Here is a 25,251-nt window from a genome sequence, read left to right on the forward strand (position 1 = left end):
TTTATTTATTTATTTATTTATTTATTTATTTATTTATTTAGAGAGAGAGAGAGAGAGAGAGAGAGAGAGAGAGAGAGAGGATTAGAACAAACTATAGAAAAGAGGAGATAAAATGAATAGTATGAAAAAAAGCATAAATTAAATGATTATACAACTTGTTACGAATGATTAGATTAACGGAAATCATTCGATGTTTAGCACCGGATTGTTTTAAAATACTTTCCGACAAGAGTATATATATTCAAAAGCCTTGATAACGTTCTTTTTATCACATCCGTACAGACGGCGATATTTCCGCCGCACAATAGCAAACGAATGGTTTCAACGAATCAAATAACGGTTTGAACTGGCTATCGCGGTGTAGCCATTATTCTAAACCGGCTATCACATGGCACAGTCAAGGAAACGTGCATTGATATTTTTTTATTCACCATCTATTCCGATTTATCTTTTAATATCTATAACACTACGTGGAGACTGTAGAGGAAAATTTTCATGGCGTTTAATAAATATTTTTTGCGCGCTATTGTTGTAAATAAAATAATGTTTAGGTGCACGTTTGTAGCTTTTATAATCTTGTTATGATGTACCAAAAACTAATGGAGATCTGAATATTTTACGCCGAGTATTTTTTGCCATGGAACACACATATCGAATGTGATATACGTTCGACTGTAATACGAACTATTAGAAAGAATAGAAAGTTCTGAAATATGGATTTCAACGTTTGACAGAAAAAAAAGAAGATCGTACTGAATACGAGCGTTAAAACGAGAGCGTAAAATGCGAGTGGATGACAATTTTTATGATCTTATTAGTGCACTTATTTCTTCATTGCTTGGAAATACGAAACGTATTGATGCCAAGACCGATTCATTGCTTTAATGATATCGGAGAAATGTAGCTTTTATGTATTAAGATATTATTATCGTTTAGAAAATAAAAATTTATCGTTCGAGCATTTTATTTGCAATCATATTCTAAAAGTAATTAAAGCTTAAAAAAATAAAAATAAATATATAACATTATCATAACCATTATTTTCTGACTGTCTTCGTTCTCGCATTGAAATGATTTTCCTGGTCCATTTACATAAATCTTGCAAGCAATGGTAAGCAACAATCTGATTGACCTTACAAACAATGGTAATACAAATAATGAATAAGAAAAGTACGGAAAGTTTAATTGATATATTAGATATTATAATTTTAATTTAAAAAAGTATTTTTATATATCTATTGCTAGATGTAGTAAAATTCAATGTGCAGTCCGCGAAACTTTTTCTGTTTATTCTTTATTCTACATTAAATGGGCTAGTATATAATTACCTGTTTCCAAAAGTGATAACTACTTCAATAAAAGTGAAAATTGACAAATAAAAAACGTGGAAGAAGCAATTTCCGTTTAACACGTTTAAAAATTACTGAATAAAGATTGCAATGCAAAATTTATTTTTGCCGTATTATAAAACGCGGTGGAAAACCGAATATAGCTGTTATGCAACTTTTTTGGCTCCCGCGCTGTTCATAAAGAGAAAAATGAGCTTTTCAATTTCAAACGACAAGCTCGGTTTGCCAGGAACCTTGAGAAGCTCGGGGAGGCTGCGATTATTCAAGGCGGAAATGGGGACACTGGCTCGTGATGACTTTTACGAAACGCTTCGCCTGCAGCTAATTTCCATGGTTTGAAAACGGTAGGTTCACGAACGACAAAGTCACGGTACCACTATTATGAGTCAACCGCATGATGAAACGACGCTAATGCGTTCAATGAGATCGCACATTATGTCTCTCAGAAAAAAAAGATTGGAAGAGAAAATAATTATATAGTGATATAGATAGTTCATTTTTTAAACACCGGGCATTTTATTAAACACATGTACATTTAATTAAATATATCAAAAAAGGAACACATGATTTGTTTGGCTAACTTTCATCATGATTGTTTTATTACGCTCTTCTCTTTATTATAAAGAATTTTATGAAATATATAACGAATTATATTTCAGCTTGTGCACGTTTGTAAGTATTTCAATAATTATAATATGTATAGAAGAATTTTTTATTTACTTCTGAGTTTTTAAACTCCCTTTTTTAAATGAATATTACATTTTTGGGACATAATATTTATTATTTATAAAAAAATAAAATGTAAAATATAAAAACCGTCTCTTCTATGCATAAGCTTACAATATAAATCTCAACAATTATTAAAAAAAAAATTATTTTAATTGCTTTAAAAAAATTATATCAATTACACTCGAGCCTTGAAAACATGCGTAATGTTATTTACATATGTATAAAGATGATAGTGTAACTTGCGCCCCATGGATTTTGATCAAAAGGAGAAAAACTGTCGATTCATTTTAAATATCAGTAATGTTTGCAATCGTCAATCTCTCTGGTTATTTTTATTCGTTCAACTTACGTACCTATATGCGGTCATTGATAGGAATAAATGACGCGCGCATCGCCATGAATTTTCATCAGCGCTCCCGGCGTCAATTATTTTTTTAATTGCACAAAGGTTTAATTATTCCTACGAGCGTTTTCCTTTATCGCTAATATCATTCGCACGAGTGACATCGCGTACACGTGTCTCCAATGTATATAGATATACATGATGTTAGATATACCATGCTGTTCATGAATTTTTATCAGCGACTCACGAATTGCCGTTTGATCAATTTAAATGTCACTTTCCGCGATCGCGTCATATATTAGAGACCATGCGAAAAGCAAGGATGCTTAAGTCTGGAGACTTGTTTTCGAGGATTAGCGCGCCAGAATTGCCGATCTGCAACTCATCATTCTTCACTTAATGTTGATTACTTTGTCACAGAAATGTAGATTTTGTCGTTGTACCTGAACGAGGGAATTCGCACCCTAGAGAAAAAAATCGTTATCTAATATTTCTCCTTAGAAAACGTTATTTAATCTTTCATGAGTAATAACGCTTCGTGATTTGCTCGCCGAAGATTACCTTCTGCGAACAATACTAAGATTCTTGATTTTAAGTGATTGCTCAGTTTTCCCAACAATAAATAATTTATCGATATAATACATAATCTTTTTTCTCGTGTTATTGATTAGGTGAAAAAGGTAGAAAAGCTGATTTATTCGACAAATAGAAGATATTAACACTTAGGAAGCCTATAGGGTAGGCTTTTCGTTCTTTTCTCTCTCCCCCCTTTCTCCCTCCGACTCTCGTTTTTCTTCCTAAGAGGATTATTCATCCTTTTTCACGGTGTTTACATATCTCGCGTGTTGCAGAAATCGCACCTCTCGATTTTAAAGCACCAATATTCCAAAGCCCGTAATAGAATTTATATCACGGATCACATCATAACGCATTTACTTGAAGCAAACTACCTTTTTTATTTACGCGAAGCTGCCATTAAGCAAGCTAATACAAGAAAATGTAATCATGCATGTTGTGTAATGCCGCTTGCGAATAACGCGACTGTCCATTAACATGCGCTGTAGCGCGTTATGCTTTTAAAACACAAAATTGAAACAGATCTGATATCCAATTATTAACATTTCTCCTTTATCTACAAAAGAATGATTATTCTTGACAATAATGTAACAGAGTAGAAAAGAAAACGGCGTTAACTGTAACGTCGACGACGATCGCCATACCCCGTCGACTTTTGCCCCGAGAACCGTTCTCGATATCGATCCCGGGCATGGCACGTCTCGATTCGGCGCAACTCTCGGCATAAAGTTTGACACCGTAAACTGGTTTAGCGAAAAATGGCTTAACTTGAAGTGGCCGGCTCCATAACGTCTCTGCCGCCGCCGCCGCCGCTATACAACTACGCCGGGTGCTATATACAACTACGATAGTCCTGATTGTGATTTAGAGCGACGGCGGCTTGCGCCCTGTTTGAGCCTGTAATTGAGTAAGCATTCTCACGTTGCTGCGAGCAGGATATTTAGATGCCAACCGCAACCCGCTCCTGGCGGTCTTTCGATATTTAACGGACAATATGTTTGTCGTTATTTTCCGTACGCGGTATTAAACTGATTGCAATAGTGGAACATTTAAGATTATTTTATGTCAGACACTTAAGCGTTTCTTTTAACATTAATCAGTGTATCTGATTGCTTATTATTTATTACTTTACGTTTAATTAAAAATTTCAGTTAAACTCTGCTATTTATTGTTTTCACTATTTAAGTATGGCAATTAAAAATATATAAGAAATCTTACTATACAAGAAAAATTGTCTAAACATACTTATGACATATTATGACATATTATGACAAACTTTTTTTTATAAACAATTCATTTATATAATATTTATCTAGTATTCTAGTTAATGGACAATTGCACATATAATTATTATAATTAATTAAATATCATGACGCTGGAGCGATTGCAGATTAGAATTAGCTTCTTACCCTTTAAAGAATGAATTTAACAAGCGCATAGAAACATTGATTAATGGTCGTTTTACTATTTTTTTTTGGCCGTTGTTAGTAACCCGCGGCACACGTGTACAAGCGCGCGGGTACAAAAATGCGTAAGCTTATCCGACAGCTGAAATATCGATATACACCGCTGGGCGGTAAACACAGTAATAACGTGTAAACACGAGCGAATGATTAACAGTGGAAATTTTCAGGTATTTCCGCGTGTACGTTAAAGCAGGTGTGCAGCGAATGGAACATCCTATGTAACTTTATCTGCCAGCCCAATCCTCGGCACATACTCTGTTGCCGCACACCGCGCCGGTAAACTTATACGTCTCTCGCCCTCCCGTCGTAATTTAGCTTATCGGATAGGTGTATTGCGCGCGCGGATAGGGTCCAGTCGAAATTCTAAACCGCCCGTATTTTATATACATATCAAAAGTCAGCGAAGCTCGCGCAAGTGGATTTCCCCGTATCATCGTCTGGGAATCGAAATTTGAAACAAGGATTTGTGTCATGAGAAATCCGTGTAACTATACAAACCCGCGGCGGCTGCGAAGAGCTCAACGTTGATCGTAGATCGAGCTCACGTTTATATGCAATGGGAAGGATTACGTTCACTTGATGGACATTTGATAGATACGAACAGCTTACATTCGCAAGCGCGAGTACGAGCTTTCCTCCTGAATGTTTCCTAGAAACGCACGCCCGTCAGGCGTCGGATAGCGAGAACGCTGTAATGTTGTATCGTCTAAATAAGCCAAGATATATAACATCAGATAGTACTCGAAAAGCTCTTGTTTCCTTGTTGGGAAATAAGGCTGCCGTATAGATAAATAATTAGATTTTAGAAAATAGCGGCGCGTCGTTTATAAAATAAATATTAACTTGAAATTGGCAAACCACTTCAGGCTAGACTCTAGAGTAAAAAGATGAGAAAAATATTGTATTTAGAAAATATAACTCTCTCGGAAATGAATCTCTCGATTATGCTAATGAATTTTAAAACACACGCGAAATATGTAGAACTCCAGCAACAAATTTTAACGTAATAATATTTTTAGATTGTTTCTATAATCCTAAGCTGTAGTTATGTTGCGCACTTATTATGCGTGTTAAATATTGAAATTCCAAATAATATATTTAATATGGCTGATATATGTAGTGGCATCTCTCATTTAAATTTTATAGAGTACTAGAGTAGTTGATAATTTATCAAAGTTACATGATAAAATTATGCAATATCACAAACTGCTTTTATTATTTAGATTTTGGATATTTGAAATCTGGAATTGATGGATACTAATTATATAATTTTTGAACAAATATTTTTCAACATTAACTTTAAAAATAATTAATATTTAAACAGAAAATTTCGATATTATAGAATGTCTATCTATATGTTCTCTATTAACTCCTAAATCCTTTGACCGATCTAGACCAAATTTTGCATAGTTACTCGATAGACCCCCTAGTTTGTCATAAATTATATTTAATTAAAAAAATATAATATATATTTTTTTTTTATACATATATATACATATATGTATATGTCATCAAAAATTTTACTCCGAAATAAATCTTTTAGATGAAGAGAAAATAATGTGAAGCCAATAATGTAAATAAGCATAATACTTCTTTTGATGACCGATGTTTAATGAATAATTCAGCTCTGATTTGTTTCTATCAATCCCCGATGAATCTCTTATGACGTTATTTATTAATCATATCTTTAGGGATTGTTATATGTTTCAAAATAATTGATAGACTCATGTGCCACTAAAGAGAAACTTAACTATCGATTATGTCACAAGAAAATGTTTATCGCGTAAAATGTACAATACATGAAATATTCTCGTTTAATGAATTTTTTTTAAACAACTGTTGAATTATCAATTAATAATTTCTAATCAATGCCTATAGCATAATAATATTGGTTGTGAATTTATTGAAATAATCTTATTTCTATCCATCTACACACACACACACGCGCGCGCGCGCGCGCGCGACGCAAAAGTTAGTTTTATTTTTTAATATTTACAAATTCTATTGCAATTATGAATAATATGGAGATTGATTCATAATTTAAAAACTATATTGACACTATTTGCAAATTGATATTTAATTGTTTTGGAAGAATTATTGCATCGTAAAATAAATGTTGATGTCAATGATATTTTTAAAGATCTTTTCTATAATATTATGTTTATTAGAATGTCGTTAAATAGTGCAACTCATAAACTTGAAATCTCATGATGTTACCGGCGTCCCCAAAGAATCGTTACACCACGATGCCATAAAAATCGAGATATAACAGGAAATAGAATTCGAGTATTAAGTTGCGATATACATATATATACATATATATATATATATATATATATATATATATATATATATATTTATAGAGTGAGGAGCATACCTCTCTCAAAAATTAAATTTTCATTTTCCGTTGTATAAAACGTTGTATAAATATTTGAAAATTCTATATTGAGATTACTTATCCAAACAGAAAGATTGCACAATTTATTTATAAAAATCGAAGGATAAAGCATGGAAATAATAACTTGTTATTTTACAATATTTCGATAATTGTTTCTCTACTCGTGAATAATATATTTCGTAGCACGCTTTAAATTTTGCATTAATTAAAATAAATTTTATTTATTTAGTTTATACCTATTGTTTTTAAAAGATGGATTTTTTTAATGTTGTTATAATTTGAATCTTTTATTTGTAATAACAAGTAAAGTAAAAAGTGCATGGGTTTTGAGGAATACAAGTTAACAGTGCGTAAGTTAACAATTTTATAACAATTTTTAATTATTAATATGATACATATGTAATTATATTACACACTATGATCATTAGCCTTTCATTTGTATTTCCTCGCGCGGAAAATTACACTATTTTATATTTTTAGACCACCGCATCGCTGATGACGGCTCAAAGCAGAACCGTAATGTCTGATTTATAATTATGTAATCTTATTAGAAATTAAAAATTTTTATAACGTTAACTTACGCACTGTTAACCGCGTTGTACTCTCAAGCCGATTTTTTTACTATACTTAATTTTATTTTATCAAGAATCCTTAGTCATTTATCAACTTATATTTGTATATTACACATCAACATAACTACAACTCCGCTGTTACGCATTGTATCAGTGAGACAAATTATTTTTTATTTCAAGGTAACGAATCTGCGAAAATCATATCAGATATATAGATGCCACATATCTATATATATTAAGTAATATTAACTACAATACAAAAATATTATAAATAAATATGATATCTCACAAATTCGTTGCCTTGAAATGAATGGGCTAAGACAGATTGAATATTCAATCTTTTAATACATCCATTACAAGCATGGATAATAAAAGAATGAAAATCTTTTCCATCAGTTATACAATACATTCAGATTAATATATATTTAATAAAATGAGCTAATAATTATTTATCATATTTATTGTTATAATGCACTAATTTTTATCCAAAAATCTTCCATAGCCTATCTACATTTATCGGTAGCTTTAGATCACTTTAAAATAAAATGAGATAATGTGAGATCTTTAATAATTTCATTTCATCATGTTGCGGGATATTTTCAACAATCGTGCATTATTTTAAAGGCGTGAGGTTGTAACCGTTTTGTTTTTCAACCGACTGATCCGACTATCTGATCCGATATATCCGATTCAAATAACAAGGCTCGATATGAAAAATAATGATTTTTCGTGCTTTACTCACTCTTTCTCTCTCTTTCTCTCTCTTATGAATGCTCTCTTATGGATACTTTAGTTTTTCATACATCCAGCAATATTTCATATCTGCTAGTGAATCTATGCATTCGCAAAGTTGCTAAATCCATAAGAATCTCCTCATATGTTATGAAGACGTGCCCCCGTTCCATTTTCTAGATAATCCTCTCATTCTCGGTGTGCACACTCATAAAGCTCCGTATTAAAAATACTCAAATTAAAAAGTTACTTGTTTGAATGTACTTATAAATATCACCTTGCATTTCTCTAATATCATACACATTCAAGATAATCATATAATAAGAAATTGAAGATTTAAAGTAATATTTCGAGCCTTTAATAAATCGTTGTTTATATCAATAATTGCTAAATATGAAACTGGAGGTTGAAAATCAGTCTATACTTTTAGATAATATATAGATATTTTTTTCTTTATTTTTACCCCAACAAATGACCTAGTTTCTTCCGAGATCATTTTTTTGTAATACCGCGCAAAAAAGACTGACAATGAGTACGTACGCCGACAAGACTAATCACAGAGACTGGAAAAAATCGCCACATTGATTAACATCGGAGATGTATCGAGAAGGAGACGTCGACAGCAGACAGCGAGCCATCTGGCGATTTGGATGGTTCGCTGTGTGCGTCGTCGTAATTCGGTATCGATTTGCAATCAAGTAAATTTGACAATCGCGACAGACATAATCCCCGACGATTCGATACAATGGCTGGCCACAGAAGGACAGCTGGGGGGAGAATAGGATCGCAGTGCGTTTGCTGTTTGGCGATGAATGGAGATTTTGAGTTTTATCGCGGAATTACCGCGGCGACGACGCCGCCGGCGGCGTGCGGCGGGGGAATCGTCCTCGCTCTTCGTCGTTTGCGTTTCCGAGTTTAGAGCCGGGTACGGGATTCATTTCAGCTGCATCGATTGCCCGCGAAGATGACTCGAGAAAAAGCACCCCGCCATACTGTCGACATTTAACGACGCACGATAATGAGGCATTGTCGAGTTGCTCGCTGTAATATTCTCTGTCGCGCCTGTGACATAGGAGGTGTGAAGCTTGTTAAAATATATTGCTCGACATATAGCCGTACGAGTAGCTTAACATTTATTAGCTCGCTTTTCTCATCATATTATTTTGATAATTTAAAGTGACGCGTAAAAAGAGATAACATGATAGATTATTTGTTACACAATTTTAAGTTTGATACATTCATATAATATTTTATATAATATTCATAATGAAAATAATATATTAACATTATTAATATTAAAATAATATTATATAGAATAATATTTTATAGAATATCCATAATGAATATAATGAAAAGATGCAATGAGAGACCCTACAAGTCATGTAGCTTTCATTTATATAACTTAATAATAGTTTTCTTCTCAAAAATAATATTGTAGATACATGATTTAACTCATACTCGTAGTTTCTTTAAAGAGAAGTTGTGTTTTAATATATTTTTCCTTATTTACTTATAATTACATAACACACGTACAATCTGTTGCTTGGAATATACTTCCATTTCATAATTTATACACTTTTATTCCATATTATTACAAAAATCTGTTATGTATTATTATGAAAAGTATTTCTTTAAATATAATATTAATTAGAAAAAAATACACGCTAATAACGTGCAAATACGCAAGCAGCCGATTTTTTGTACGGCGAATTAACATAAAAGCTAAATGTAAAATAGGAGCAAAAGAGCAGAGAGAGGGATGCAAGGTTAAGCGAGATGGCACAACTGATAACGTAAAGAGCAACTTGTGAAAAACGACGGTACTCTGTGCGCTCGGCATCCCGAGCTTCTCTCTCTTTCCTCTAAACAAGCAGCTTCTGTGTCAGCCGCTGTTCAGCCAGTTACCGCGCTCTTATTTTCTTGATGCTTCCTCTCCCAGCAGTGTTTCTACACCTTCATCGTTTCTGCGATTTCTGGTGAATACATCATTATACGAAAACAACACGCAACAATCTTACGAGTTAGCTAAACCGATCGCGTCATGTCCAAATCTAATTTTGTTATATCCTGAATGTAATCTATATTTCAATTTTGATATACACATATGTATATGCGTACATGTTTGTTCTCCAGTAGCAAGCATGCGAGTCAAATTGAAATTACGGTATACGATCTAACATTGAATAATTATGCCAAGGAGGATAATTAAGAGACGAGGAAGAGTACATTGAATACTTCTTATACTAAACGAGACATGAGGACTGAGGACTCGTAGCAAGAGGAACGTAAGTTCAATATTTGTAAAGTGGTCTTTAAATATGAAGCCGCAATTTGAGTGGATGGTACAAATTATAGACTTATTTAATTTCCAATCAAGTCTTTAAATGTTGATTTGTTTGATGTCGCGTATGTAAAAATTTTTCTACGCTAAGAATAAACGTCATAATAAGCTATATCGATTTGTAGATACATCAACTGTATACGTAATGTCACTGTAAATAAACTGTATTATGCTCTCTTTGTGTTTATATTACACATATAATAAACAAATGTACTCATAATTCACAAAACGAGTGAATTTTCTAATTCAACATATACGATACATCATATACTCTGAATAAAAACAAACATTTAAGCCATATAGTTTCTATCATATATCGTATCATCGATTATTCAAATTACTATTAAACAAAAGTACAAAAAAAATTCAATCTATTGTGAAAAATTTGTGAAAGATTAGTTACGTTAGCTTAACGATAATCGATAAAGCTTTCTGCGTTTTAAATGCTTTTTGAGCGCAATAAATAAATCCATTTATTTACCGTACAAATGTACTCCCGATGATATCGCATCATATCTATGGCAGCATAACAGGCGCTTTTTAATTCTGTCGGTCACTGCACAGGGCGTATGAAATATGCGCGTGAAAAAATAAACATATATTCTATTTAATAACAAACTAGGCTTAAAAGCACTGATAAACTCCTGCGGCCGTCTCTCTATTTTGCCATTTTACACAATTTCCGAACGTGTCTCCCTCTCCCCCCTCGCGAAATAGTTTACTGCAAATTGAAGTGGATTATTTGCAGAGCCGGTTTTCATTTCGACTATTTTCTATCTTTCTCTCTCTCTCTCTCTTCCTCTCACGTCGAAGGAAGGATATCGCTGTTTGGGAAAAGGATTTCAGCCGGAAGTAATGGTAATCCCGGCGATTCCCTTTCAAATGTGGCTAAAGTTCCGTAGGAATCAGCAAGGGCTTATCGGGGTTATGACACTCGAAGTCCCTGTTACAATTCACCTCTCCTCTACCCGCTCCTTCGCTCGTTCTCTTACTTGCGACGTCTCTCACCCTCGATGGCTGGTGGGATCGAAAGTGTTGTTGATGATTCTCCATCCTGTAGCCACTTATCGCCTTGAAACGGTCGCGGTTTATATTTATTTATGAATTCACATTATGTTTCGCGATATTATTACCGCGACCGAATGATTATGGGACAATGTAAATCCCACTAAAATCCCAAAAAGAAAAATGTTTGACGTATATAAGTTTTATCCTTCGGATTGTCATTATCCAGCTGTGATGATCAGAAAATAGTGATGATTTCATTATTAATTTAATTGATTTAATTTATTTTGTGTAGAATAATTCAAAATGGGAGATATTTTCTTCGCGTATATTGGTCAAGCTCTTTTGATTCTGAGCAAGTATTATTAAAATCGCAAAATGTATAAAAAGATAGCTTCAAACAGAAGACAATAGACTTCGTTATAAAAAAAAGTTTCACGTTTTTTAAGTACAATTATACAGTATAATATACGAGGGCACAAAGTCACGAAGAATTTTCTTCTACGAATGGCAGAAACGCACTCTGTCGCGGCACTCTTGTTTGGATAGGCAGCGAGATCCTTTTTGACGGAGCGAATTGCTCGCGTCGCCGTGTCGCGTCGGTTCCGCGCACTGCAAGGCATTTTATCAAAAGTTTAATACAAACGCTAACTTTCTTCGTTATTCTCTTCCTTCCTTCCGTCAACGTTATTCTCGCATAATGAGGGTCGGGGGAGTATTATTTTACGAGAGACGCGCTCTTATCGCTGCCACCGCTGCGCTCGCGATAAATCGGCCCGCGAGCATATTATGCGTCGCGCTGCACCTATATTTCGTTCGGTATGAATTCGTTTTCTCGTCGACCGCATATACACACAAACGCGCCCCGACAGCGAAGATAAAAATAATTCGTAAATAAGAAATTCCGCGCTGCGCACGGAATCGAGGGGTTTACTCGAAACGTGACGTGCTAGAAACGGAGATAAGTATGAGAAACGGAAATATGTGATAATTTAAATCTCCCGAGAGATGTCGAAGGATTACTGAAAGAAAAAAAAAGCGACTTCCATGCTAAGTTGACATGCTTGTATATAAAATGAATATAAAATGAATGATCCCGAAATGTGAAAACAGACCGTTAATCTCACGTTTTATATTCGCGAACTGAGTCGGCAACAAGATAAAGCACTTTTCTTACATCACGTGGATTCATAATTTCATCATGCTGAAAGGCTTTGGTAATTTAAGGACAGGAATTAAAGATTTTTTTCAAATATACCTATTGCGACATTTAATGACACGGTTACATGTTCTTAATCGAAAAAGGATATTGAATTAAAATAAAATATTAAAATAAAGATTTTATTTCATATTATACTCGTACTAAATGTATTATTTATGAATTGTACGTTTTTGCCGGTAAAATTGTGAATTTATTTCATGTACATGGCATTTAGTAAATTTACTCTTCACAATGGAACTCGTAATTGGCATTTAAAGTGCTTTCATGCAATGATTAGGAAGACGTTAAAACGTTACTCGGGAAACTTATTAACAATCGTGTCGAACTTTCGGTAATTAGTTTAATTATATGACTATTCATTCAACGGTCCTTTGTTTGAAATTTCACTATGCTCCTTTATCTGCTTTTCTGAATTTTTCAGAACTAACTTTTGTAACTAAATTCGCTATATGCTTTTCTACTATTTTTTTAATTGATTGGCTTGTTTTGTACTTATGTTACATGTGTTACATAATAATACTATGTATATGTAACAATATGATAATTACCTTAAAATTGATTTTTGAAGTTCGAAACAAAAAGAAATTTGAATAATTTGTTACATATTAAATCTTCAATTATATCAAAGAAAAATTAATAATCACGTGTTCTTCTTCGTTAATGAATTAAAATAAAAAGTATGTGTCCTTGCACACCCATATTTCATGACATTTAATTATTTCTGATAAATGTAGTGTTTTAAATTATACGATAATTAAGAGATCACTTTTTATTTATACTTATACTCCGTAACGATCACGTTCTCTGCATTAAGTTTATTAATTGTGTTCAAAATGCTCTCATGCTATAATTAAAGATGATATTAAACATTATTTGAAGAAATTATCAATAATCGGAGCTTTGATATCATCAGCAATAAAGTTTAATTACGATCGGCCTTCCGATTTTACCTTGAACTTCTGCTACAGCGTACTCCGTTAATATCATTATCTTTACTTTCTTATAACTTTCTATCTCCATTTTTTCGTTTTTTTTTTCTGTGTTTGCCTATGCGATATTGTAATAACACAATTGTTAAGATAAAATAAAAAATGCAATTAAGTTCAATTATAATAAACTTATCACGTCAATCAAACGGTCATCAACATAACATTATCAACGTGTTTTTCGAACATTATACAAATACACGCGCAAACTCAAGTTTATAAGTGGCATCTAAAACGGCATCTTAATACGGTAATCAAAGAAGACGTTAACTGTTGTTCAATAAATTCATTAATAGTCTCATTAAATCCATTTACGATCGTATCTTTAATAAGCCTTGTCCGGAATCTCTGCAAGATGCTAACGTATTTCTTTTATTTTTGCCAGCATCTTATCTACATTTTATGTTATATATCTATAAGTATAACGCTTCTGATCCGTGAGATATCGTGACGAATATCTTACTAAGCATTGTAATAATTTTTAGATCCGATTTTTTCTTCTGACATTATTCGCGAGACTAATTATATTGCATATGTCATGGATGAATCATTCCAATAAATCAATTATAACATAAAAAGTGAAAAGTATGCGGCATGAATTATACGGTATATGCTCATTTCGTGAACCGTTATATAATGTTTCATTCGCGTTTGAATTGCTTTTATACGATAATTAAAGCAGATATTAAGCAGCTGTCGAACGAGAAGTTTATTATGCTTTTAACGCCCGAGTAGAAATTTCGTCGGGTTTACCCAATATGGATCGAGATCCGATACGGCTGATGTAGAGCATCAACCATCAACTAATGAGTATAACTATTAAAAATTAATATAAACTTTATTTCGAGAAATAATTCTTTATATAAAATAATTTAAAAAAAGAAGTGCAATATAACGTTATATGATATTATACCATAGATAATTACAATTGTTTTAAATTTTTAATAAATGCAGAAATAACACGTCTAATTATAATTGTATGAACTGTCGATTATAAAATTATTACATTGTGCGATGTAATATGTTTCATTTTTTTCGTTTTCCCCACGCTTGTTTTATCATTGTTCCCCATTTTAGAAACCTTAGCAGTAACGCGATATCTTAATACCGCAGATATACGTCCTCCGTTCACGGTTTCAGCGAAGCGAGTCTAGATCGGAAGACTAGTTGGTTGAACCTCGGATCTCCAGTAGTAAAATACGCGGCTTAATTGCTTAATTTCTCACAGCTAAATCCGCGCCCTGCTCGCCTCGCGCCGCTACCGTCCCCAATGCTAAAGAACAAAGGCATGCATCCGTTACTTCGGCCTTCTTACTTTTACACCCTATCAACATTACTTCTCGCGTGACACTTTAATTATGCCATGCCGCCGCGAAAATCGGACAGAAAGCATCAGGTATGCGTCACGATAAAGGAGAGCCTTTTTCATCGGGTGATTCAATTTTAATTATTAAACCGCAAAGTTATCACTACGACTGCCCCAATGTGTGACCGAAGTGGCTCGACAAATTGCGAATGTTGCAAAAAGCAAAAATGACTCGTCTCTTATTTATTGTCCCATAAGAATCTTTTAATACGATCACGAAATCACAAAAACATATAAAAGTTTTATATCTCATTTAAATTTTATGTATATTTATTTTTCTTTTGTAGATACAATATAAGTATATGTTTTTATTTGGTTAGATATTTACGAATAAAATATGTTTATTTCACGCAAAATCGGAAAAAGTTGTGGTAGGTCATTGCATTCTTTAAAAAAATATTTAATTTATTCAAGGTATGCTAGATAAATCAATAAATCGCGGATTACAAAGTTTATTAAACCATAACACGAATAATGTTTATATTTAGATCATCGCGATAGCATAAATAACTTATAACATAATTTAACACGATGTTGTTTTTATGCAAAATCATAAATAACTAAAAATTTATAAATGAAATAATATATTTTGCAGAGTAACGAAGAACAAAACATCAAAATATATTCATATATTATATTTTGTAGAAGATTTTGTAAAAATAATGGCACTTCTTAATGCCGAAAAATAATACGTCTTAAAGATATCGACAGCGTTAAAACGTCATAGAAATAATATATTTTATTTATTATACCTATTTAATCAATTATTATTTTAACAAGCATCACATTTTTTAATTGTAACGAAAAATAATATATTTCTAATAAATTAATATGACGCTTTCTGCGCGTTACAAAATCGTATTAACCGATCTCTTAATGATGATGGAAATAACGTAACTCTATTAGTCGTAAACGCCGCGCAATCCTAGATTTACATCGCTTATAAACGGTCGCAGTTGCACTGTTCTGCCAATCTGAGCAATCTGTCACATCGGTATTAAGCAATTAAATAAGAAATTTTACGATTACTTGACGATAATAATTGCCATAATTGGAAATGATGTTATGTCGCTGTGTGTTTAGTAGCCTATTATAGGCACCGCTATAATAAAAGCCTCCCGTATAAATTTTGTACATAATGTCCTCGTCATTGGAGGATCACTATAAACTTTAGCTCCGATTCGTAGGTAATCCCAACAGGAACTCTTACGTGTTAAATTAGTTAATAATTTACGTATATCGAAAGCGATTGGACTGCATTCCATGTACTGTGCAGTCTATCGTAATTAGAAACGCATCGACACCGCTTCTTTATACGATAATAAAATTATCGTAAAACCTTCACGTTAAAAATATCCTTCTCTTAAATTGCTTTTCTTGAGCCAGTAATTTTGGATTAATACCAGTTTAAGCGACAGATTATAAATTCGTCTTCCTCGATGATCGAATAATTTAGTAATCGAGGTGTAATATATTCTATATTATAAGATAAAAAGTTAAATTAATTTTCAGACTAAACATGCTGTTATCTATACGTATACCTTTAAAATGATACAAGCTTTGAAAATATTAGCATCATTATATAAATCAATTTGCAACGCACCGTATTATATATGAATTAAAATTATCACAATTATCTTCTTTAGCGCTATTAATGCTACTCGCACTTTGTAATTGTTGTTCACAAGATGTAATATTTTAAACTGTACTAAGCACTCATATATTCTTTTCTTCTTATCGATTGAAATAGCGTAGCAAAGTTCATATGTATATATAGTTAACAAATAATCATTGTATAAATTGTGAAAATATACTGTCAGGATTCTGTCGTCAAACATAATGACACTGAACAAGTATCGTGGTATAGCAATAGATATAAGATAAAGATAACTAATCAAATTAATATTTTTCTTATCCGTTCGCATACGTAGTTCACCCGCCGCGATATACGTATTTGCATAGCACTTCACATTCCGCGCGTATGTACTATTAATTTCCCTTTCGAAGCTATCAAGACCGCCGCGGCAATTCTAAATCAATATCGGATTCTTTTCACAGATCCGCGAACGAAAAGTTAATTTTTCAGCGCGTTTTCGAAGCAAATGGCGCGGATGAATAAACGACTCGGTAATGATTTAAATCTAGTAGCGCGTGGTCCTTTTCGTTAATCTTCCTCAAACTATCGGCTAAAAGACTTCACCTCCGGCAAACAGTTAAGTTTCCTTATATATTCCCACAATTCAGTGCGGGTAAGCCGTTTTTCTCTCACGTGATTTCTTCCGATTTACGTAGAGCTACGCGTATAGACAAACGTCTTGGCGGATAAATTAAATGTGGACGATTTTATACTGTGGAATAACTCGCGGCGGCTTGTAAAGATCGCATACAAGAAATTCAGTAAATTTGCACGAAAATCATTTCTTCCTCGTAGCTTAATAGTTCCGACGACTGTCACACTTCAGCGAAATGGCTCCAGCGCCGAGTGTAGTTTGATTAACGTTTACTACATTACGAAATTGGAGTAAAAGTAAGTTTTATGCGTTTCCTTTTGACTGCAATTTAAGTTCGTACCGTTACTTCATACGCGATTAAGTGTCTGCCTTTTCACGCACAGTTCGCCTCGTCTCATTTTATAATTGAATTCTATCAAAATCGTCACTTTCGATTGTGGTTAATATTATGATCACTTGACAATCATTAAACGACAGTAACATTGAACGTTGCGATTAATGTATAAGTAGGCAAGACTATTGAATGAACCATTAAAATTTAAAAGAAAAGGAAGTTTTGATACAATTATATAATCATGAGAAAGAATCATAACAGATAAAGTAGAAAACATAAGAAAAATGAATTGTAATGCGGAAGATTTTCATGATTTTTGTTTTCCTGCGATGTTTCCATCAAGTTTTATTCAAGATACTTTTCCACCAATGTCTTTTCTCTCGTTAACACTTTAAAAAGTAATTATCTCGTTCGTTCCAGCGCATTCTCCAGCATTCAACGATATTAAATCCCCATTACATCGCGCTTTGCTTTCCGCTCAGTTTTTAGGAAATTCCTCGAATGGTTAATAATTCGCATCGATACGGAGCATTTATCTAGGTCCTTTGTTGATCGTATCTGCTTCGTTAGTTCTGTGGTCCCCGCCCATCCACTCTCTATATAATACGATCGAAATTCCTCCATATCTCGCTTCGGCTTGTCGAAGATGTACGCACGAGGCGTGTAGGTACGTGACACGGTTCGCCATTCTTTTCATCGGATATTCGTAATTTCACCTTGTTAAGTCGCTACAAAAGGCGTTCTAATCCTATCCGTCGATCCGTTTTGCCCCGGATAAAAGGACGGAAATCGCGGTGAATCACTGGATCCGACATACCGATCTTTCGTCGTGGACGAAGTTCGCTCCGGTAGTTTTTCTCACGTCGCGCATCGCGCCGCGTTGCGCCGCGCCGTGCCGCTGCCTTGAAAGGATCGACAGACAAGGCGCGGTCATCGAACGGGGATCACCCTCTCGGCATCGCGAACGTACATCCTCGGCTACAATCATGAAATCGAACGACACGGAAGAAGTTTCTCCTCTCTATATCCATTTTCTTTCCCAATCCCAATCCCTGAGACGTGGCTTTATGGAATCTCCTTAAGCGAGGCGCGCCTCCCGAGGAGGACTCGGGGACTCTATAACCATTTTCCGCCGAACTTCGATCCTTGCAACCCGTGATCCGGGCGTGTTTGGAGAAAGGATTGAGTTTGCGCTTGCTTTGTTTAAAATACTGAGAAACTTGTTCTGAATCAACCTTCTTTGACCCGCCTTCCGATTTCGGTCGCGAGAGACGCGAACCGAGTCGTGCACCTCCCGAAGGTGCTTCCTACCGAAACCGCGTATTTACGAGATACATTTGAACTGTTCAATTTTGGAACTACGTGTATTCGCTTTTCCTCCATTCGCGAGAGCGGAGTAAAGCGCAATTGTTGAGAAAACGTGCGTATTTTACGGCAATTCAAGTTTTTTGTTACGTTTGATCGCGGAGAGACTGCGAGACCATCGGTTCCCACATAAAATCCCGCTTCCCATTTGTCGCGCACAAAATTGCTTTTTGTATTTTTTTTTTCCACGCTTGAAACGAGATTCAACCTCCATATTGAAATTATCGGTCCTATTTCTTTTTCCCCTGGATTTGGTCCCATTTCTTTTTTTAATGGATACGATTTATACCAGCATATATTATCGATCGTTAAATTCCTATTCACGTCTTTCACATTGTTTTTACATAGCTGATACATACGCTTATATTTATGATCGACCGAACGTGCATTCGCACGGTGATTTTATCGAGTTACGAGAAAATTTCTTTCGGTATCATATCAAACAGCATTCTTTATCTGTTATTTCCGGGACGTGCTCGTATAGAACGACTCTGTGCGAGCCTAGGATTGAGCCTGGGATTAAAAGACAGCTCCGGTTAGAAGTAAGCCAGCGGCTAAAATCCACCGTATCCGCACTGTTATAACGCGGCTCTATTTCTTACCGGTGACGGCGATGAGGAGGACGCAAAGAAGCGACGCGGAACGGGTGGAACGCGCGTCTCGGTATCTCGCGGCACTTCGCATGATGCTTCGGATATGCTCTCGTCTCGCGATTTACGCACTCATATACACGCGCGCGCTCATTCACCCGATCACAGATCCGCCTTCATATTAACACTTTCGAGCTCCAGTGAGATCCATGGGCGAGAGACGATCCATTGATTCAGAGACACTGCACTATATATATATATATATATATATTCCTCGATATATTGTTCTTTTCTTTTTTTTATATATATAATCGTTCGCGTTAAACTTTAGATAACGATTGATCACGGTAATTCGAAAACGGAATAAAAGAAAAAATATGGACACGGAATTGGAAGATCGAGGGGTCGCGTAGGTCGCGCGAGCCCACTTCGCGATCTCTCGTCGTCGACGGCGCGTATAAGGACACGACGACGTAACGACGTGGAAGGTTTTCCAGTCGACGTACGAGCGGCTACTGAAGCTCCCGCCGCAAGCACGGCGAGCTTCCAGTGCGTCGACTCCGTCGTGCACCCGAAAGCTCCATTCTCCGGCTCGCTCCCGCATTCGGGGCCCCACGGCATTCTTCCTCTCTCGTTCGCGGTCCTCTCTCCCCCAAGCCCTTCGTAGCCCGTCGATGCCTCCCTGTCGCGCACCCTGGCCCACCGTCTCTCTCCATCTTCGTCTCCCATCCTCTCTCGCGCCCTCGGCCCCGTCCTTTCCCTTCCTCCGCCGCCTCTCTCTCCCACACAGCCATTTTAGCGTCGTCGTCGCGATCAGGCGCGCCAGTGCGGGCTGCGCGCGCGAGGGAGCTTTCGCTCGTCCTAAAGCTGAACGGACGGAGAGGAAGGCCGCGAGAGAAGGGGGTGATTGATTGGCGCTGAAACTTCGCGACTGATTGAATCTTTTTTACGTTTCAATATCGATATCCCGGGCCGGGATGGCGGGAGAGCGGCGCGTCGGAAGCGAAAGAAGAAGGCTCCGTAGAGTAGACATCTTATATACGTATACGCGCGCCGTAGTAACGCGAGTTTTCATTCTCGCGAAGGTAAAGATTGCCGCGCCACCCTTCCGATCACCCGGATCTCCGGATGAGCTCGAACGTCGAGCCAGTCTCTTCGTATCGCGCGCGCAATTCGATGCGTGTGACGTGAAAGAGACGGCTGATCGCGATTATCGGACAGGAATTATCGAGAACGCGGGGAAATTTGATATAACGACTGCGACGTGACGCTAAGAAGTTGAACGCGAACGATTTGGAGAACTGCGCAGCAGTCACGATTCAGCGCTTGATGGATATTGATGACATTCTAGCAGGTTCCCCGCGGAACATGTAGAAACGGGCGGGCGCGCGTTTAAAAAAAAAACCTAGCGCGGTTAATTGAATTGTGAGCGATGCGCTAATTACCGCGACTGTTTGGCTGATATCCGCGCGGCCCAATATTCCTCCCGGTGATTTTGATCGATTATTCGCGCTCACATATCTATATATTCGTGCAAGAGGTCATTATAGATGTTAAGTCGAGCAGGATATGTATCGAGGAGCTGAATGTAACTTTCGTTATCAAATGGATTTCTAAGTATACGAATAAATAAAGCAGATGATTTGCAAGTATAAGCCCGATAAGATCGAATGGAAATTGCACGCTCTCGTTTACACGCCTTATCATTCGAGTTTAGCGGACTCATCCTCGGATCTCGAACGCCGCATAAAATGCGTTCACTTATATACGTTTAAGGGTAACCGAAAAAAAAGGAAAAGAAAAGAAAGAGCGCGGAGAATAGCCTCGGGGCACTTCGTTTCCATTTCAAATTGGCTCTTCGATTCGCAAGAAAGCTCAACGACCGCTTAATCTGGTTTGGAATAGATCCGATTCATTGGATATATAACGTTGCGCTAATTAAAACCGGACGAACGTACATCCCAGTTGGGACGCTGAACCCCGACGTATAATTCGTTCTACCGCGGCCGACGGGCAATTAACTGTAGCTTATTGATCAGGCATGAATGACGAGCCGTGGATAATCCGCCGGGTAGCGTGCGCAAGAAAGGCACGTGGTAAAAGGAAATCCGGGCAGAGAAACAAGATTCGTGCACACTTCGACACTTCGTGCGTTCGCCGCGCGGCGCAAAGTGCTCTGGCACGTGCAAAAAGCAGCCGGCAACCAGCCCGCTCGTATGTAATTAAAAATGTATCCGTCGGGAAAAATCCGTCGGGCCGGCCGATCCGTTGTTCTGGTTTCACTCGACAGGCATATCTCCGCATAAATGACGAGTGCTGAGGGACGCGATCGCCAGTCATCAATATCTACCGGACATCGGATACTGTTACGATCATTAACACATTGTTGACGACGCGATCGCCTGCCAGTCAGCGTTATACATTTTCAGTTCTATATAAACTGACACGTGCTAGACTGCGGATCAAGTTTTTTTTTAATATTTTTCGCGTGCGTGAACACGCCTCTCTCAGCAAATTCGAAATATCCACTTGAGGGAAGTACATGAGAGGCTTGAAAAAAGCACGTATGTGTATTCATATAATTTTAATAATCTATGCTAGATACATGATGACTTGCATCTATTGATACTATTGATATTACACATTGCATTCTATTTTATTGTTCTTGACATCGATGAGCTGCGAAAAAAATCAGTCGATGTTCATGCGTGTAATTTTTTATACTTCATATTATATGCAAACACGCAAACACATATTTTACATGTTGTATTTGTTGTATTGTAAAATTTTTATAAATATCGCTTCATTCAAAAAACATTTAATAGAATATTTAATAATTAAAATGTCTATAGTTATAATATTCAAGTTTAATTAAAGGAAAATGACAACTGGTAATTTAAGATCTTTTACAAGTCGAGTATAGAAATATGTGTGTTCAGTTTATAATTGTTATTTTGTAATTTGCGCAGAATAATATTTTTAATTTTATAGTCTGTGTCTGCGATAAATGAACCTCGTGATCGAGTATCTCTATTCAGGGAAGCATTCATTATTCAAAATTTCTTACACGCCTTTAAACTTTTTTCTCGCTTCAGGTACTGAATAAGTTGAGTCTTATAATGTGACAAGTAGAAAAATAGAATATGATAATGATCATGATTTTCCTGGATAATGAGGGATTCTAACATCAACGGTAGCCCGTTTTCCTCCTCCCCTTTAAGCTCGCGAACGGGTCGATATAAATTACCTCGGATAGTCTAATAAGAAATCTGCCGATCATGATTCTCAGCTCAGAAACATCTGGGTATCACGCACAGTTACATTAATTAAGGATGAATGAGTAGACTCCAGGTAAATAACCGATCTCCATTGAAAGTACGGTACAGTGATTGACGGCATGCCTCGAAAATTATTGGCGAAGCCTCGTTCCGCTTCATTTCCGTCGCTTCCCGACACATTAGCGTCCTAATTGGACACTCCTCTGCGATTTTTTGAGTTACACGTTATCAACAGTTTTTTATTATATCGAAAGTAATTTTCTACTTTATAATAACCTTTTCAATAATTCGTTTTTCAACTTTTCGCCAACGCGGATTAAAAAATACTATAATTTCGGCATCTACAAAATTAAAATTCTTTTACGTAATTCGAATTCACGTATCGCGTTACAATCTGCGGCTTTCGCACAAGCACAACGTAGCCGCAATTTCAATTTTTAACTGAACCTCGCGCTCGACGGATCGCGGCGAATCAAAGCGTTAAACACACACGGGTTTGGTAAAGTATACAGAAACGTTTTTAGCATGTGAGAAAGACGTTTCTCACATCGGAGGTTAAATATTCCGCTTAAACTTTGTACCTGGCTTGGGCGACCGGCATTTCCGTAAAGGTTTTCCACCTCCGGTGATATGCCGCGGATCTATTCGCGTATAGCGGAGAGGAAGGATTTGAATCTCACGGAAGTCAAGGCGCGAGTTAATTTGTCACTCTCCCTGGCTCTCTCGTACACACAATTTCCTTTCCTCCGGGGGCCCTATACGAACATCTTCCTCATTATCTTCGGAATAAACGACCGTTAACAGGGACATTTGACGTCGGTTAGGCCTAAGAGTGAGGCGAACGTACGCGGGATTGTAATCGTAGAAACGGTACTTCTCCTCATAGGTATCAGAGAAACGAGGAAGCGAAACACGATACTTAAATAAATGCATTACAAAGGTGTTGATTTTAGAAAGTAACATTTTGCGCGCGCGGATAATTATTTCCGGGAACGATGTAGGAGGATAATTTCCAACTTCTCCGTTTTCGTTCGACGAACGAAAATCCGCGTCCGTTAATTCGCGCTAAAAGAGATCTCTCAATATAACGTATCGATGTAAGCTCGATTCACTAACTTTCACGATGTAATTCGATGCATTAATTATTCGGAAATGATCCTCTTCCCCGGGTAAATAGACGACATTGTTCCCGATATCCGGGACCCGGCAAACTTTCTAATCCGCAAAAATGGACGAGACTGTTCCATCAATGTCGCGTAACGCGCGGATTCGCGGCGCGGTTTTGCCAGGAGGGATCCACCGGTAATAAAAACGTATCGAGACCGTGTACGCGCGCGTTTCGTAGAACGTAAAACGATGTACGCGCGTGCAACAGTACGGGTGGGTATAGGAGCAGGGTGTAGAAAAATTTTCGATGGTCCCAGATGCAGCCGGCCGATCGAACTTTAACGTCGTTTGCAAGCGGCTTTCTCTCGGACGGTCGACCGGGCTGCCGCGCGCGTTCTCACGTTCCATTGCAAAACTGTCGAAACTGTCGAATCGCGGACAAAGGGTGTATAATACGAAAGTTACAAACAGAGGTGGAGGACAGTGAGGGGGAGAGGGAGAGGGAGAGAGAGAGGGCGAGAAAAGAGATAGACGTGTCGGCGCGAGCATGAGCATGCGAGCCGCGCGATATGAGTACCGATGCAAGTTCTTGGAGCGTATAATATTCCACGTGCGAGTTGTCACTTCGTGACCGCATTTCAGTGACTAATGAGCGCTTTCGAAAGCACGTTAGGTACTGTCAGATACACGGCTGCTGTGCAATGCTGTGGCGAGCTTCTGTGAGGGGGATCGTGATATACATACGCGTACATACGTACGTGAATGAGTATACGTGTACGTGCACTCCGGCTGTTATACATGCACCTATCGAAGAGACGAGCTAGAAGCGAAAACCGGGATTAGGGTGTGGTGAACGAGCCACTTGTCTTGAATAAAAAGTATAACGCGAAAAATAGGATTGAAATGGCACGGTCGATTTAGAACTATCGGCAAATTTGCGCGGCTGTTAAATATTGACATACTTTAAATCAAGCGTACTTATAGTAGTTAAATTCCTGCGACATTTTGAAATATATCTACGTTAATTTTTTATTATTGTACATGCAACGTTCGTCATTGTTTCTGTATAAATAATATAACGTATGCTTACTACTTTTATTACCTACTTACCATAAATAATATATTTTGTTGTTATCGAGAAATTGACTCAAAAGTTGCTGAAATGCACGGGATAAGTAGGATTAAAAGGATTAATTTAGGATTAATCAGGATTTATTGGAATAATTGGTATTTATAGAAAACGAGCCATATTTTTACAAAA

The 25,251-nt window shown here is 36.5% G+C and overlaps 1 protein-coding gene across 1 annotated transcript in view; it reads right to left on the bottom strand.

Moving 5' to 3' along the window:
* LOC112458557 overlaps positions 1-20,126 on the bottom strand; it is a 60,336-nt gene extending 40,210 nt beyond the window's left edge. The window contains exon 1 of the mRNA XM_025022248.1: positions 19,618-20,126. Coding sequence (XP_024878016.1) covers positions 19,618-19,699 — 82 coding nt within the window. The 5' untranslated portion in view covers positions 19,700-20,126. The remainder of the gene's footprint in view (positions 1-19,617) is intronic.
* Positions 20,127-25,251: the final 5,125 nt, after the last annotated feature.

Source organism: Temnothorax curvispinosus, unplaced genomic scaffold (assembly GCF_003070985.1).
Source record: "Temnothorax curvispinosus isolate PA1 unplaced genomic scaffold, ASM307098v1 QBEX01008992.1, whole genome shotgun sequence".
Lineage (NCBI taxonomy): Eukaryota > Metazoa > Arthropoda > Insecta > Hymenoptera > Formicidae > Temnothorax > Temnothorax curvispinosus.